The sequence below is a fragment of the Rhopilema esculentum genome, chromosome 7 (genome assembly GCF_057945365.1).
Source record: "Rhopilema esculentum isolate cy_ngs chromosome 7, ASM5794536v1, whole genome shotgun sequence".
In the NCBI taxonomy this organism is placed as follows: domain Eukaryota; kingdom Metazoa; phylum Cnidaria; class Scyphozoa; order Rhizostomeae; family Rhizostomatidae; genus Rhopilema; species Rhopilema esculentum.
The window spans coordinates 443558-461276 of NC_142821.1; the positions used below are offsets into that span (position 1 = coordinate 443558).

Sequence of the window (17719 nt, forward strand, 5' to 3'; positions counted from 1 at the left end):
GGGTGGGGGCTGGGGGGCTTCAGCCCTCCCTAGATTAGGGAAGCTGATTTTTTTGGGCAAAATTCGGGCAGTAGTCTTCTCCAAAAACAAAAAGTTTTTTGAAAAAACTACATTTTGAACATGTTTGAAAATATCTGAGATGAAAAAATCAAGTGGTCGTAATCTTGAGCGCTTTTCGAAGTAATCTAATATAGTAAAAATCTTTTGGGTGAAAAAACACAAAAAAGCGGCAAGAACAGCAATGACGCAAATAGTGCTTGGGAGGATTGTCGAAGAAGTAAAAAAAGCGGCTGTAATGCTTCCATAATTGATGAAAAATCTGACTTTCGTCAGCACGAATAAATGTCAGTTTGTGTCATTTTTGCACTGAATGGTGTCCGAAATGAAGATTTTGCTAAATTTTACAAAACTCAGTCTTCAGCAATTGTACAAATTGGGCTTAAAAGCGTATGTAGAATCCTGTTGGCAAATGCTTTGACAGTCTAAAATAAGCGGCAAAGCTGAGGGCTTGGCAAAGCGAATGGAGGACTGTTTTCCGGCGAGCATCAATGTCCACTACCTTGGCCATTAGTTTAATCTTGCAGAAATGAGTCAATGAGAAATGGACTTTGTGCTGTTCAAGCTAACCCTAAGTGTGAATGCTAACCCTTAAACAGAAATCATTAGGCTTGCTCCTTCTATAAGTAGATTATGAGTTTCTGACCTCCTAGAAATGGAACACGAACTGTTCAATAATCACAAAAATAGACAGGTAAGCAAAAAATTGCGCGAATTGCTGAAAATGATGCAAATCATGTTCACAAAAAGATATCGATAAAATAATCTATATATTTGGTCGCTACCGTGGAAGGAATTCGCTTTTTTGTTGAAAAGGTGTAAATTAATGACGTTGCATTTTCATCATTTCTTGACTAATTTTAGAAGCTCACAAATGTTAAAGTTTACCCCGTATTTGGGTGTTATTATTTTTCGGGCAAAAAATTTTCAGGCCCGCTACCTGAACTCACCCCGTATGCCTAAGATCATTTGGTTACAATCATGAACCTCTTATTATTAGCCTGTGGCTATTTAGCTGTGATCTTCACAGACGACTATTCACCTGTGATCCATCTTCACCTCTGATCTCTTCACCTATGATCTTTCACGTATAATCTTTCACCTGTGGTATTTCACCTTTAAACTTTTCCCTATGACCTCTTACCTTAATTCTTTCACATTTGATCATTAACTCTTTGATCACTTGCTTGAATCGAGTAAACTATGATCATTCCCTATGATAAGACATTTTTGATTTTTCACATACTAACCATTCCCCTGTGATCTTTTTTCACCTATGATCTTCCACCTATAATCTGTCAACTATGAACTTTCATCTTCAAAATTTCCAAAAGCATCATTTGACTGTAGTCTCGCTTCTATCTACCTTTACCTTGACATTCACCTGTGGTCATCTCGATCATTTAGCTTCGATCATTTACCTATCAGCGTTCAACCATTAAGTAATTGTCAGTGGGTGTAAACGATGAAAGCTCTTGGAGCGCAGTGCTCTTGATGTTCAAAGGATGTTTTTCATGGGCAGCCATTGTATATGAAAGTTGCGGGATAGTTGTATGTTAGATTTGCCCCGAGGTAACCATTACATGCCAAAAAAATTTATTTTTTTGCACATCTAGAGCAGTTTTGGCAAGTTTACTTGGGCAAGACATGGATGGAATGCTCTTTTAAATGCTGATTTTTCAATCTTTTGATTTGTTGAAATAGCTTTGGTGTGTTTTTTTTGAGGAGTTCACATCGAATGATAATGTCACAGAATTCCAATGGAAAGTGAAATAGAAGTTGAAAATCTTTGCATGAAATTGGCGTTAACTTTGATAAAAATTATACCGTAAATTTTCTTTTGAATCTTGACAGGCACCTGGTGTTCTTTTTTAGGTAAAGGATGAGCAGAGCCTGTCGAATGAAATTCGAAGCCGTATAACAAGGATCGAACGTGACCTGTGGAATCCACCGACATGCCCCTGCAAAGGAGATGTTTTGAAACACCTACTTGATGAACTTGCCGACGTCACTCATGCTAACGAATCAGAGGAAGGATTGCACATGCTGTCCTCGCCTCCAGCAAGAGGGCGCGGTCGGTCAAGGACTAAGTCTACTTATAAGAGGAGGTCAGAAACTCTGATACAGTATGACAAGAAATGGGAAGATTATGATAAGCCAGATGAATATTCTCAAGATCCGTTTCAAGATGATGTTGACAGTTTCAAATCAGAGAAAGTATTGTCAAGGAAGCGATCTAGCAAAAAAGTCACTATTGCTTCAAAACCAATTGTTTTAGACGAAGCACCAGTGCGAAAACCAAGTGTTGGCGATGAAGACATAAGTCGATCTAGCAGTAAGAAAATTTTGAAAAGAAGACCGGTTTTGCGCAGGCAGTCTGCTGAGGAGGAGATAGACGTGGATACGGAAGCAAGCGTTAGCGAAGAAACAAGTGTAGACACTGGAGACAAGCAAGACAGTCAGCGAGCAAAAGTGCATAATTTTAATCGACAGCGTTTTCAGCATGTTAGGAAGAGAGAAGATAGTAAATCGTACAGCGCAAGGAAGAAAGACAAGTGGAAACGGGATAATAGTTATCGTTATAGGCAGAAGATGCAACACCAAGTCTCTTTTAACGAAGAAGAGGAGAACGAAGGAGAGGAGAACGATAGAGAGGAGAACGAAGGAGGGGAGCTGGAAGAAGCCGGGAATGATGGGGGTGTAAAGCAGGTGGGGTTTGATGCAAATAATTCTGGTAAAGAAAACAGAGGCGTTTCCGGAATAGATACCGATTTTGGTGTCGAAAAACACGTTGAAGAAACTGAACAATGCTCGAATATAAAACTCGATATGACAAGTAATGATGACATCCACCCAAAAGCGGACGGTCACTTCATAAATGACGTAAACATTGAAATGTTTCCAAATGTTTATTGTAATGCAATCATGGAGCTTCATTCACCATTATTTGCAGATGAAGCCTCGCAGTTTCCATTTTCGCAAGAGACAGAACGACAATCGACGCTGCAAAACAACAGCTCTTCATCGGATAGGGCTATCTGCCACCACAGTTTTGGCATGGAGGTTCACAGAGTCCAACATGTAGAAGCCCTAAATGCAATAAATCTTTTTCACAACGGTCACATACCTTTATCACCGTCTGCCTCTAGCGATGCTCCTCTGATTGACGACAGCTGTTCTAGCGATGGTTTTGAAGAACTGGGCACGAATTTTTCCAGCGAGAGGGATGTTTCAAGTTCAGAAGATGAACTTAATTCTGAAGGCAAATCACAAAGTTGCTACTCGACTATTATGAACGGGAACACACATTTGTCCCATTTTCAAGGTGCAGATAGCGTTGTTAAGGCGAAAGATGTCTCCAACATCTAGGGGTATATGCGGGTCTTATGCTAGTGGATTCGTCAAAATATAGATTTGGTCATCTGACTGTAAGCGACTGTATTATTTGGCGGTGATGCCATCTAGAGCCAACGAGCAGATTACAGAGAAAGAAACCAGATAGCGAAGAACCGAGTCATCAGAACAGGGTTTGTGACGCAAGTTTAGATTTCTGTAGCGACGGCTAAACAATATTAAGGATCTGCAATTCAGAAAAATCTGCTTAGGCCAGTTGTGAAGATTTATAATGATAATCTTTTGTAAGTTAAAGAACAATAGGATTTGTTAAATAAAATCGTAATGATGTTTAGCACAATTTAAGGGTTTGACGTTATGATAGCTCTTTTTGCGGTTGAGATTCATTTTATATTCTCATTTTTTAAAGGAATTGAAACAAGGACGATAAAAGTATTTGTAAGACGGGGGCGGGTTTCCCACGCTGTTGAGGGAGGGGTTGTGTTGTATTGTATTTAATTAAATTATTTTCATATCAAGGAATTATGTAAAAGTTCATATCTCTTCTGCTAAAAATGTTATACTGTAATTTATTATCATAGTGGCTCAGTAACAGATAAAGCAGTTTTACTGGTTGCATCAGAATTGCTTCGCGTCTCCTTAAAGAGCGAATAATTTTGACCCAACAAGGACCCTTAGATTTGCAAAATTATGCGTAAATATTCCTCAGAGATTTGAAAAAAACCCACACTGTTACATTTTGAAAGCTAGTAATTCCTTATTGTCTAGTAACTCCTTGTTGTCTAGAAATTCATAATTGTCTGTTGGCCTGGAGTTCATGTTTCGGTTTCATATATACAATCATGAAAGTTTTATAGGAACACAGCAGGCTAGTGTCATTGTATCCATTCATTTAACGTAACGAAATTTGTCAAGGAAGTAAATTCGTGCCAACAGGAATTTTTTATAATAGCAGCGCGATCTCTCAGACCAAACATCGTTCTTTTGTCGCGTCCCTAGGGGTCTTTTACGGTTTATATGATGATTTTAGACTGTTTTGCCCCAGCTTACCCCTGCACCCAGCCGATCCCTGCATCCAACCAATCCATACACCCAGGTGGTCCCTGCACCCAGCCGATCCCTGCACCAAGCCAGTCCATCCACTGAGGTGATCCCTGCACCCAGCCGGTCCATCCACTGAGGTGATCCCTGCACCCAGCCGGTCCATCCACCCAGGTGATCCCTGCACCCAGCCGATCCCTGCATCCAGCTTATCCCTGACCCAGCCGATCCATGCACCCAGGTGGTTTCTGCACCCAGCCGATCCCTGCACCAAGCCAGTCCATCCACTCAGTTGATCCCTGCACCCAGCTGGTCCATCCACCCAGGTGATCCCTGCACCCAGCCGATCCCTGCATCCAGCTTATCCCTGACCCAGCCGATCCATGCACCCAGGTGGTTTCTGCACCCAGCCGATCCATGCACCCAGCCAGTCCATACATCCAGCCAATCAATGCGCTTACTCGGTTGTCAGTGCTTCAAGCCCGGTTTTGAAGATTTAATCAACATATTGCACCATTTGTTTAAAGCATTCAATTTTTAGTACTGTTTGTAACAAGAATTAACTGTATATTTCATGAAATACATTTGTATATCAATGGTTAAGTTAGGAATTGTTATGTTAATTAATCTTTGAATATTGAAGGAAGATGTCCAAGTTTTGTATTTTAAATTGAGTAATTTTATTAACAGTCACTTAGTCGGTTGTCTTCGTTATTCATGTGGATCTTGGTAGCCAAATTTTAACTTTAATATTATCTATTGGTCGTTGTGCTTAGGAAAGGCACGTAATGCCTAGGAAAGGCACTCAATGCCTAGGAAAGGCACGTACGGCCTAGGAAAGGCACGAAAAGCCTAGGAAAAGCACGCAATGCCACGGGATGGCACGCAATGCCACGGGATGGCACGCAATGTTTAGGAAAGGCACGCAATGTCTAGGAAAGGCACGAAATGCCTAGGAAAGGCACGCAATGCCACGGGATGGCACGCAATGTCTAGGAAAGGCACGCAATGTCTAGGAAAGGCACGTAAGGCCTAGGAAAGGCACGAAATGCCTAGGAAAGGCATGCAATGTTTAGAAAAGGCACGCAATGTTTAGGAAAGGCACGAAATGCCTAGGAAAGGCACTCTTTGCCTAGGAAAGGCACGCAATGCCTAAGAAAGGCACGTTTACATACATAAGTGGCATGAGATTTTCTCATTTTGCTTCGCACGTGGTGTCGATGGCGACCAGAGCACCTGGATTTGCGTGTTTTGGTAAACTATGTTTCACCAGAAGTTCACGATTTAATTAATGAAATCGTTGCGATGTTAAAAACTCTTTACTTGAAAATACCCAACGAAATCCTCGCTCAACATTCACTAGCCACTCGAAAACAACAACCAGGGGAATCTTCAGCCGAAAATTTACAAGCGCTAAAAACTCCAAGTAAAGACTGCAACTTTTGCCAAGCTAAAGCTGCTCAATACCGGGATGAAGCGGTACGAGATGCTTTTATCAGTGGAATAATTTCAAGAAATATTCGACAACGCTTGCCGGAGAACAAACCGCTTGATCTTTCATCGGCCTTCCACCCCTTGATAGCAAGGGCTCTCGATACAGCGCAGAAAAGCTCCGAATCTTACAAGGTAATTTTTATGCCGACCACTGCTGTCACAGGAAAATCAAGTGAAGAAAGCACTCTCATGAACGATAATGCAGAAAGACTATCGGCAGCATCTTCACGAAAACAAAAATTCTGCGGTTTTGATTTACATCCACGCTCAAAATGTCCTGCTCGAGATGCCACGTGCAGTAATTGTCAAAAGAAAAGCCATTACAAAAGAGTCTGCCAATCAAAGCGCCTTGATGAGCAAGCCTCAGCAGCTCTGAATCGTCCGTCCTTAGCTACAGTTGCTGCAAAAACATTAAGTAAAGCTTGCGTGGATATTTCAATCAATGAAGAAATCATAAAAGCTCTAGTGGATTCTGGAAGTAGTGGAAGTTGGATTAAAGAAGCGCGAAACCAACGAAAATGTGTCCATGGCAACTTCATCACTTACAGCTAAAATGCAAGAGTACTGTATAACAGATATCAAGCTTACAAGCTAACAGATGTGAGATAACAGATATGAGATAACAGATATGTGCGGATATAATCCTAGGCCAAGACTGGCAAGAACAACATGAAAGCAAAACGATAAATTATGGAGGATCTGTATCACCACCAAAGCTATGCAACTTAACAACGCTGAATGTACATCGACCACCTTTGTTTCAGTAACTTACTACATATATTGAACCAATTGCTACCAAGTCAAGAAAATATAGTGAGGAAGATCAGAAATTCATCGCAGCTGAGACAAAAAGACTGCTAGAAGAAGGCATTATAGAACCCAGTGACTCCCTGTGGAGAGCCCAGGTCGTCGTCACTAAAAATGAAGGGCACGAGAAACGTATGGTTATTGATTATTCACAAACGATCAATAGATTCACCCAGTTGGACGCATATCCTCTTCCAAGAATAAATGAAACTGTGAATAGGATTTCACAGAACAGAGCTTGAAGCACAATCGAGCTTAAAAGTGCATATCATCAGGTCCCAATAAAAGAAGATGAAAGACATTTTACCGTGTTTGAAGCAAACAAGGGCCTTTACCAGTTTCGCAGAGTCCCATTTGGAGTCAATAATGGAGTAGCTGCTTTTCAGAGAACAATGGACAATTACATTATGGAGGAATCTCTCGAAGATACATTTGCTTGTCTCGATGACATAACTCTATGTGGATCAAGCTCATCATGACAAGAACCTTGAACGGTTTCTCACTGCAGCTAAGCGAAAGAATTTGACCTACAACAAGAAGCCTCAGCATCCTAGGATGTCTGGTGTCTGGAGGCGAAATAAAACCTGATCCAGAAAGGTTAAAACCACTCCAAAAGTTACCGCCGCCAAATGATATCAAGAGTCAAAACGAGTTAGCGGACTTTTTTCCCATTACTCGAAATGGATAAGATTTTTCAAAATAGAACTTTTCCTTTTGAAAGAAAAATATTCGAGAGGCATTCGTGGCATTAAAAAAGACGTTGAACAGTCAGTCGTCTGTGCCATTGACGAATCACTACCCTTTGAGTTGGAAAGAGCTGCTTCAGAATTCGCACTTGCTGCTGCACTTAACCAGAATAGTCATCCTGTGGCACTCTTCTCGAGGACATTACATGGATCTGAATTAAAGCACCATGCGGTAGAGAAAGAAGCAGCTACAATTATTGAGGCTGTGTGGCATTGGAAGCATTGTCTTACAAGAAGGCATTTTAAGCTGATAACAGATCAGAAGTCAGTTGCATTTATGTTTTACACAAAACATAAAAAGAAAATAAGATCATGAGATGGAAACTAGAACTGGCTACGTACAGCTTTGATGTTACATACAGATTAGAAGCTGAGAACATTCTAGCTGATACGTTATCGAGGGTTTCTGTGAGCCTTAGTACGGTGCATCAAGAAAAACTTCACGAACTGCATGCATCACTTTGCCATCCTGGCGTTACCAGCATGGCACACTTTGTTAAAGTTCGCAATCTACCGTCTACAATGGAAGATTTCAGAGAAGTGACACACACGTGCAAGATATGTGCTGAATGCAAGCCACAATTCTTTCGTCCGGAGCCCAAACACTTAATAAAAGCTACACAGCCCCTTGAACGATCAAATATCGATTAAAGGACCGCTACCAAGCTGTAATAAGAATAGGTACACTTTAACAGTTATTGATGAATTTTCGAGATATCCTTTCGCTTTTCTTTGCATAGATATAAGCAGCAATACTGTTATACAATGCCTTTGTTCGCTGCTTTCTATATTCGGAATGCCTGCATATATTCATTCCGATCGTGGAAGTGGCTTCATTAGCAAAGAGCTCAAGAACTTTCTTTGTCAAAAAGGTATTGCCACTAGCCGCACTACAAGCTACAATCCAGCAGGGAATGGGCAAGTTGAGCGTTACAATGGAATTATATGGAGAGCTATAACTTTGGCGCTAAAGACATGGTGGCTGGTGACATGGTCTCTGCTATGTACTGCAACAAATGCCATACCACATGGGTGCATGTTTTCCTTCCAACGAAAATCTACTAGCGGACAATCAATGCCCACCTGGCTGTCTACGCCTGGTCCTGTAAATATCAACGACATATCAGAGACTCCAAGTTTGATCCTCTCGTGAATGAAGTAGAGCTCATTGAAGCAAATCCTCGATATGCTCACAAAAGGTATCGCTCAAGGATTTAGCACCACAAGAGAATACAAAGTCTGAATGCCAATATGAGCCAAAGACACAAGATGCAAAGCCAGAGACGCGAGATGCAAAGTCTGAGTGCAAATTTGAGCTGCAAGATTTGCCTCAGTTGCCAACAGAAAATGAGGGTACTCAAAATCAACTTCAGCTAAGACTATCAGAAAGAGTACGCCGGGTACCATCTCGATTAGGCTACTGAGACATTTTAGAGAAGTGAAGACTGTGATAACAAAGAACCTTGTTGGTTACGAACTATATTGTTCACCTCTTTATATTTGTTTCAAAGGACATTTACACCTCTCGTTTGTGTTATATACATGTTATGTAGTTTACAGAATTAGAGTTGAGTAAAACCTTAAACATGCAAGGTAATAGTTTTTCTCATAGTTCTACTTTACGACAAGGATAGGCATGGAGCATTCGCTAATCGCAGGACCCAAGAATTCCATGACACTGCGAGCAAAAAGGAGAGTTCCTGTCCCCCCTTCAGCCCCCTCTGGTCAAGGGCATAAGGGGTTTTGATGCACAGGGGAAGGGGCATCTATGGCAAGTATGATGTATGTCAACACAAACTGATACAGTTTACGTTAAACCATTATATGACACAAGACAAACACTTTCGACACTTTCAATAAAACAGCAAAAATGAATGAAAACGAGAAAATTTAACGACCAGAAATTAGCCCTGCTTCAGAATGACTTTCAAATATTTGTCGTAAATCTCTTTGGCTATTTGGCAATAACGATGTTATCTTCCGATGTGTTGCGTTGGTGCACTGCAAGGTTTCTAGGTCAAACTCTCGGCTTTCCAGATATTTCGATGTTTTGTAACGTTTCAGGTGAGTAATTTGCCGTGTTGTCAAACATTGACTTTTTACGAAGATTACCTCAGCACCTGATGCGATTTCAACTTTGGTTTCCGACAGAATTAGGTACCATTTCACTTGGTTGACGTTGAGCGAATTATATACAAAAAAGTGAAAAGGTTTTTCTTAGCAAAAATATCTATTATTGTTCTTTAGTGGAGAGTGGACTCTTGCACATGTTGACTTTTGTGCGTGTTGACTTTAATGCATTGCTGCTAATATTCACTTCACAGAATGAACCTGATATATTTGGCAATAGTATTATTACACAACTGCCCGACGACCATTTATGTGGTCTACTCCTTTCTTAAAGTTATGCTTACAACAGGCAAGCAACGAATTGATTCTGAAATGCACCGTTGAATTCGTCAAGCAAACTAAACTCCAATCAGTGGCGGCCTGGCAAAGGGGGCCGCCCCCCCCCCAGCTGACTTTTTCATAGGGGCGCAAAAGCTTGTATAAGGCGCGGAAAACTCGAAAAAAGTTTGATACACCCGCTTGTCTTGTTATTAGGTCTCTAAAAGGTCAGCAGAGACAAAGAAAGCGCCTTAAAATTCAAAACTTTTTTGGGGTGCATGGCCCCATACCCCCTAGAAAAGTCTCAAATCAGGGCACCGCAGAAATTAATCAATTCTTTAGAGGAGTGTCAGGAAAATTATTGTTAAGTTCTTTTGTGTGGAGGGCACAGCATTCGTGGGGCACACAAAAATTCTCCGAAGACAGTCTGTGTCTAGGGTGTCCGTCTGTGTCGAAGACAGTCTGTGTCAATCTTCTAGAGAAAATTTTAGATTTAAATGAGTCTCTTTGGCTCTGCTTGCCTTCAGAGACCTAATTAACAGACAATTCGGTTGTTTAATTGCTTCCTCCTAGATAAGCCCGTCGTACTGTTTTGAGTGCATAAAATAATTTTAAATAGCGCTAAAAAGTTCATTCAAAGCTAAAATATGATGAAACCAGCTGTTATTATGTTTCTTCAAAAGGAAAAAATTTAACAGATTACTTTTAACTCAGAACATTGACTTCTTGTTTTTCAGCGACGCCGGAGAAGGGGTTACAGTGGGTCAACTGCCCCTGTTGCCTTTTGATAGGATGGGCAAGGAGGCCAGAGTGCTCTTTTCATTTAAGTGCCCTTGAAGCCGGCCATTTCCGGCCATTACTTAAGCCTGCCCCCTTTTCCCCTTGGTCATTCCGGCGTCGCTGATGTTTCTAGTAGGTACTCCAGGTCTCTTTTTCAAGGGCCATACATTGATTTTGACAAGAAAGTTGGGTCGGGCCTAATTTTCTTAACGGTCGCGTTTTTTGGTTTTTTATAGTACTTCTTCAAAGTTTGATGAAATATTTACTTCATTTTGTATCAAATGACATAGTCTTATAATCATTTCAAGCACCTTTTGCTTGTGTCATAGTGAATTCACAGATATTTTAGAAATCGCATTTTCTAGCCTTTTGAGTAACTGGAATCCTCCACTTATTGGCTAGGACCGACTCTTTCCATTATTTGTTACCCCGAGCCCCTTCTAATTTGCCTCATGACTGTAAGTTGTGCTATATGTATGTTTTTAGCTTGTTTTTTGCCCCTAAGTACAAGTTTAGCAAAACAAAGGTAGACATTTTCTCTGGCGTTTTAGATTCCCCTCCAAGGTGCCAAATGAACACAACAGTTACAAACTCTTGGAATTTCCCAAAACATGTTATTGACACATTTCTATTTAGTTCATCTGCTTGGATTGGCTTCGAAGAGACAGTCCATTTGGTACGTGAGTCGGCTCAACTTCCCCGTGAAAAAATGTTATACTTGGGACCCTATGCTTTCATGAGGGTAAGTCTATGCTTGACATTCAAGGTTAAAAAATATAAGCGCATAACCAGACTGCCAATCTTTTCAGGAAAAGACAATAATGTTAGTTATGATAGGCGCCATTTTGTTGCTGGCCCCTCCAGGCGAAAAAGACCAGGCCGCCACTGGCCATGCATAATGTAAAGGATAACATTGGGCGAGGTTTGCTTTTCTTAATGCTAATTCGTTAGCTTTAAAAATCCTCTTTCCACTCACCTGCATTTTGAAAGCCAGTGACGTAAATGTTGAGGTTGCTATTGTCGTGCTTTGTGTCTATTGCGTGGGTAAAAACTGCCTGCTTCTAAATTTAAACCATCTCATCAGAAACCGTGTTTTGACCAGCTGATAAAGTTGGAAACAGTTATTTTTAAATCGTTTGAATTGGCATTGTCGTGGGTTGAGATTTCGTCAACCCCTGTGTTAGCAAAGTTGAATACAGCGAGGGACTCAATCAATTTGCGAAATTCAGTTGAACATCAAAGAAGCATGATTAGGATATGATAATATTCTTTTCAATAACAATATATTATGATAATATATATGACGACATCGGATTCTAAAATACGATACAAGCTATGAATGAATGAAGCAAATTTCACAAGACGCCAATAAAGAAAATTGTCAATATTTTCTGTTTTGTTCATTAAACCATATCCATTTTTTACAGATTTCCGGAGGGTATCAATTTTATTTTGAAAAATTTCACTTGGGATTGTAAAATTTTTGAAAAGAAATTTGAATAATTATTTAGCCAACAGAAGGACCATTAGTTATTGTAAATGGCAAAAATAACTAAAAGCAATAAACATAGCCTTCGTTTATACATATACTTCCAACCATATTTCATATCTGCACTGTTGTTGTGAACTAAGCGCAGAAGTTAGACACGTGATTCCTACGTGTTCTTAATAGAGCTATTTAAACGTGACGTTCAGCGATCGACCATGCGAGAAGTGTCGTTCACCGGCTCCTAACCGATAAATTTCCTCATCGACGCCCTCGTCAATCGGCTTTTCGGCTCGTTGCCTTGGCAATGTACCTGAAGCGTCTTATCGACACGAAGACTTCATGAAAGTTTAATCAGGTTTGCGTTCGCTGATTGTTTTTGAATATACACGGACACATAAACTGACTTGCAGAGAGGAATAATTATTCAAATAAGAGCCTTACAACACACTGTAGCACCTGCAATTCTTTAAAATGACAGGAGTTCAAGCCATGTATAGAAGGAGTTGCGAAGTATTTCAAGCATAAACGGATATCATCAAGTTGGCGCGTAAAAAGCAATTCTGGGAAGGACAAGTCATGAATCCGATCAACACAAGTCTAGCAGGCACTTCGGTAGCCCCTCGTTCACCAAGAATGCCCAGATCTCCCTTGGTTCAGCCGCGGTTTTCACCCATTGATGGCAAAAGGCAGCAGCATGCAACGCATTCATATCAAAAGGCAGAAAATGGACAGTTGACGGGTAATATTCGTAATCACAAAGGCAACGAGACCTGTAAAGAAGCGACAGAAAAGGCGAAAAAAACACAGAACAAGGGAAAGCTCAAACGCTGCATTGTCATGTGATTGCAAAAACATAGTTAATTTAATCGCAACAAAATTTGATGAAAGCAATTTTTGAAACTTGCTGTCGTTTTGAGCAGCGTTTTCAAAAGCAGCGCTGCCGCGGGCAATAACTTGTTTTCAAGTAAGTCTGATTATATTCAAAGGAGCGTTGCAGTGATTAGAAAAGTGAAACGTTCGGCTGGAAGTTCAGAAAAACGCTAGAAGTTGACTCAAGCAGCCGATTAATTTTTGAAGTTGACTTCTGGTCTTGTTGGCGTCAAACTTTGACAAATGGTTGAATTTTTTTATTGTGGATTGCAAATTTTGCTGAACTTTGACTAGACTTCTGGCATCTATTCATCTGACAGACCTGTTTTAAGGACAGTGACAAAGTTTTCAATTCATTCAGGTTGTCATCCGCATCTGTGAATTTCGTTTGAATAAAGCAGTGACAGTTAGGCCATCTTACTGAAAATTTGGGGAAACATTCACTCTTTCTTATCTGTATCCACAATAAATGATCCGTCTTGCAATGAGTTACTGCTCAATTATTCATGTCGTTAGAAAGCTGAACAGACATTCTGCAGCAATTTTACGCTCAGTTTTCCAACCAAACCTGTATATAATTAGAATAGATCCCAAGAGCAGGGTAAAGAAAATTTGAATTTTTGACAGCAAGATCAAAAATGTTTTAGACTCGAAATTTTAGAAAAGCTTATTATCAAAAATTGAAATCAGAGCGATAGAGTTATACATAGCATGTATTGTGAAATGAAAACATAACTGTGACAGTGAAATTCGCATAATTCGTGATATTCGTGAAATATTTTGGTTGAACACGTTTGCGATACAATTTATTTGCCTATTCGGGTCGATTCGTACTAGTAAGATATTGTTAGATGAAACTAAATTTCTTCAGTTACAGGAAAGAAGCTAGTTACAATTTTTTTAAAGGAAAGAAGCTAGACCTGTTTGGAAATCTCATTTTGTTATATTTACTTCATTGCGTCATAGATAGCAGATGGTCAGTGAAGAAAAAGAACTCTGTTTCATCCGCTCAAGTCAAACTCTCTCATAGCAGGTCTTTGCAATAATTTCATTTAATGTTTTGGCTTGAGATGTTACGCTTTCTGCAAAGTACTGACTGTATAAGCCCGAATATGCTACACACAATCAAATCAGTCCCTTAGTCATTCAGAAACCTCTTGTTACTTGTTGAAACCGCTGCATCTACATTGCGGCTTTGCATGGTCTTAACCTGTCGGCAAAATGAAATATCAATTTCATACGATTAATTTAGATTAAGATTAGATAACAAAAGTTTAAACGTCATTATGTTTCAGAGAAATGGTTCTTTAAAATTGTTTACCTACTCTCAATCGACATGAAACGAGGTTTCATCACAAGGTTTTACTGATGATGACGTAACGACTGCTAATGCCGCCCACGTATAGGCTAGATTCTTGACTCGATATTATCTTCAAACTCAAAACCTTCAATTACCCAAGGTTTCGTGACTAGTCTCTCACAGTCTTTTATGTCCTTGGTAATCTGTGTTTGCATTACTAAAAAACCTCACACCAATACTTCAATGAAAATGTAAAAAATTGTGCGAGAAATGTTAATATAGTCCATTAAGCGTGTTCCTTTATATTATTCTGACCATTTTCCTGAAAGATTACTTTATTGCCATCGTTGGGTTGTAAATATGTTGGTAGAGGTATGTTTTAAAAAGTAACTGGATAATAATATGAATGACATTGCAATGTAAACAGTAACATGTGTTAGAAATTTATATAGTATTTGTTGTAGCATTCATGTTTTCCAGGCAAGAATATGTTAAACAATTAAAAATATTGCCATTTCAGATACATGCAGTCGATGTTTCTTGATATCAGCTCAATAAAAAAACCAATCTGTAACAAAATTATATTTTTCCCCAGGGTTGGAATGTTGCTGATTGGGGAGCTTTCAAAACCAAACTGGAGATTCAATAACCTTTTTTGATGTCTCAGTTATTTGATATTTGATTTACTTTTACGTTTCGTGACAAAAACAAAATAGGGCTTGCTTGTACAGGCAATCAATTAACGACATGGTCATTAGTGTAACAAATAATTATAAGTACAAGCAAGATATGGCTGTGGTGAAGGGCAAATCATTGAAATCATCATTTGAAAATCTTTCCAAATTATCAACGCACACGCAATTAACAATAGCTTTATGTGCAAGATATCATCGTTGGCTGACGATTTTGTGGGTTTCCTCATACTTCCAAACTCCTTACATAGAAGGGTGGGATTTACCCACTGATCTAAAAAAAGACTGGATCAAACAACCTATTGTTCTCCTACATCAGCATGAGGAGGCTGATCGAGTCTCTCCATCTTGAGACCTCTCGCGCCGAAAGCTTTGGGCTGCCATTTATTAAAAGGGCGCACACACAGTGCTGCACCTTAAATTGTGCATTAATAATTAAATTCTTAAACATTCTAAGATACAACAGGCCTAGGATAATAAGTGAACAGTGGATTCTCCCTTACATAAGCTTAATACCACGGCAATAATGCTTAACGCCACTTACGAATGATGCAAGTTTTTGTTTCAAAGGTTACTTTGAATTTTGCTATGAAAAAGCAAGTTGATTTGAAACCAACATGATTGCTGTCTAGTCTCATACAACACGGTGAGGTCTCAAGATGGACGCTGCAATGTGGAATCAACGCTAGGCTGGAGAAGCTTGATCCAGTCTTTTTTTAGATCAGTGGATATACCTTGTACATTTCACAAGGAAACAATGGCTTCGACAAAACATTTTAGGGGAAGGGGGAGCAACAATTTTGGGTGAAAAAAAGGAATATCATATTATCTGGCCTTTGAGGAGATGTCAATTGAGAAATAGGAGTAGCCATCATTCGCGTTACATGCTTAGCGTTTAATAGATTTCACTTAATTTCTTTTACACTTAATTTTACACTTTGACTAATAAATACGCTTGTGCATGGGCGAAATACAGTTAATTGAATTAGGAATGACTCTAATAAAGGTATTTTTTGATAAACAAGTAGGGTCTCGGGCTCCAGGGGTAGTCTCCCTGTAAAATTTGAAGGCTGCTTCTTAGGTTTTGGCATCACCATAGGAATCAAATAGCTAGACCATTTTGTCTGATAATATCTACTTTTCATGCCAGTTTTTTTATTGTCATAACAGTTGTGGTTATTCACTTTTGAACCCACTTCATTTTCACCTGTATCAGAGCTTGAATCTGATTGCCGAGCTCTTTTGCCCTAAAAGCAGCAAGGATTGTCAGCTGCTTTCCCCCTTTCTTATCTTTGAAGAGCTTTTCTTTCTTGCCACTGTCACGCACATCATCTTTGGCAATTGACCTTCCGCAAATGATTTTGCCTGATCATTCAGGACACCCTTTCCTAGCAAAAACTTGAGGCCATCTCTGTACATTTTGCTGCCCAATGGACCAGACTGTGCTGTTGCAATACCCTTGCAATATTGAATGAAAAATATCCCTTCTCATTTTTCATCTTGACTTCTTCACTTTTCATTCCTGGGGGCATGGCACCAATTATTGACAAGCACCTTCACAAGTCACGTTCAACTTTTCTATTCTTGCACTTTATTTTGTTCTACTTTGCACAGCATTTCAATTTGGCATTGACAAATTTGCTGCTGACACATTTTGACACATTAGCTCCGGCTCTTTTTTCAGCATGGTTAGGTTCAAGAGAACATCACCCTTAACAAACTTCCCTCGGAAAAATGCAGACTGCTTTATCAAATCATAATAGAAAGATATTTCATTTTTTCCATGGCTTAATATTAATGTCTTTCCCAAAGGTTTTGCTTTAAATGTTGGGATTTCTGCCATGAAGATCTCGATTTTGCTCAATACATTTTCAAGGAACTCCAGAGAAGTTTCAGCTGGTAACTGGTCTTTCACTGAAAGCTGCCCATGATCCCCTGCATACTTTTTTCATTCTGCCAGTTCTCATATTATGGCTCTGAAAACTGAGCCTCGTGCATCAATCTGAACGGTTTTCTGCTGTAGTTCCCACCTCAATTCTCTCTGTGCTATGACATACTGAATGAGGGTATCATGGCATCATTTCTTAATCACAGTAAACTTTATATTTTGACAGAAAATGTGCTGTTTTTCGATATTGTGTGTGTGTATGAGAAATTATGCTTAGATTTAGGGGGCAACATTATAGCTGTATTGATTTTAGGGGGGGGAGAGAAAATAACTGCATTCTTCCATAGATATCTTCAGCCCCAGTCCCCATCACTAGTAATGACTGGTCCCTTAGCTAACCTCTTTGAATATTGGTGAAAGGACGAACTGAAAAAAGAAGTTCTGGAAGCAAACAGGGCAGATTTTTTTTTGGACAGAGCCAAGCACAAAAGTAAGTGGTTGGAAGATGAGCGAAATTTTGAGAAAGAGGGAGAAAGTGAGTTAAACGAAGTGGAAAAAAGAATATTTTTATCGATATAGCTTTAACAGTATCAAGATATAAACTCCCCTTATATCTTTTGTTTAGGGGCAAGAAAGGTGCTTCCCGAAAGGCGCTTTATTGAATTACTACAAAAATTTACACTTTTGGCACTAATTAATTAAATGTTCATAAATAAATTCCTACTAAATCATACTAGGTCTCTTAACAATGTTTTCTTGATGTCTACTATAATTTTACAAGCTTCCATCGTTTAAGCCAACCCTGAATAACCC

At 39.5% G+C, this 17719-nt stretch overlaps 1 protein-coding gene and 1 pseudogene across 2 annotated transcripts in view; both read left to right on the top strand.

Moving 5' to 3' along the window:
* LOC135683580 (protein unc-80 homolog) overlaps positions 1–5145 on the top strand; it is a 45171-nt gene extending 40026 nt beyond the window's left edge. Inside the window, exons 42-43 of one of the 2 annotated variants that reach the window (XR_010515785.2) lie at positions 1933–4845; positions 4880–5145. Coding sequence is in view for 1 of the 2 variants with exons in the window: in XM_065198879.2 (XP_065054951.2) it covers positions 1933–3426 (1494 nt within the window). In the remaining variant the exon portion in view is untranslated. Of the gene's footprint in view, positions 1–1932 lie in introns of both variants that reach the window. The other variant, XM_065198879.2, reaches the window with a different exon arrangement.
* Positions 5146–5757: 612 nt separating this feature from the next.
* LOC148959903 (uncharacterized) lies at positions 5758–14847 on the top strand (annotated as a pseudogene).
* Positions 14848–17719: the final 2872 nt, after the last annotated feature.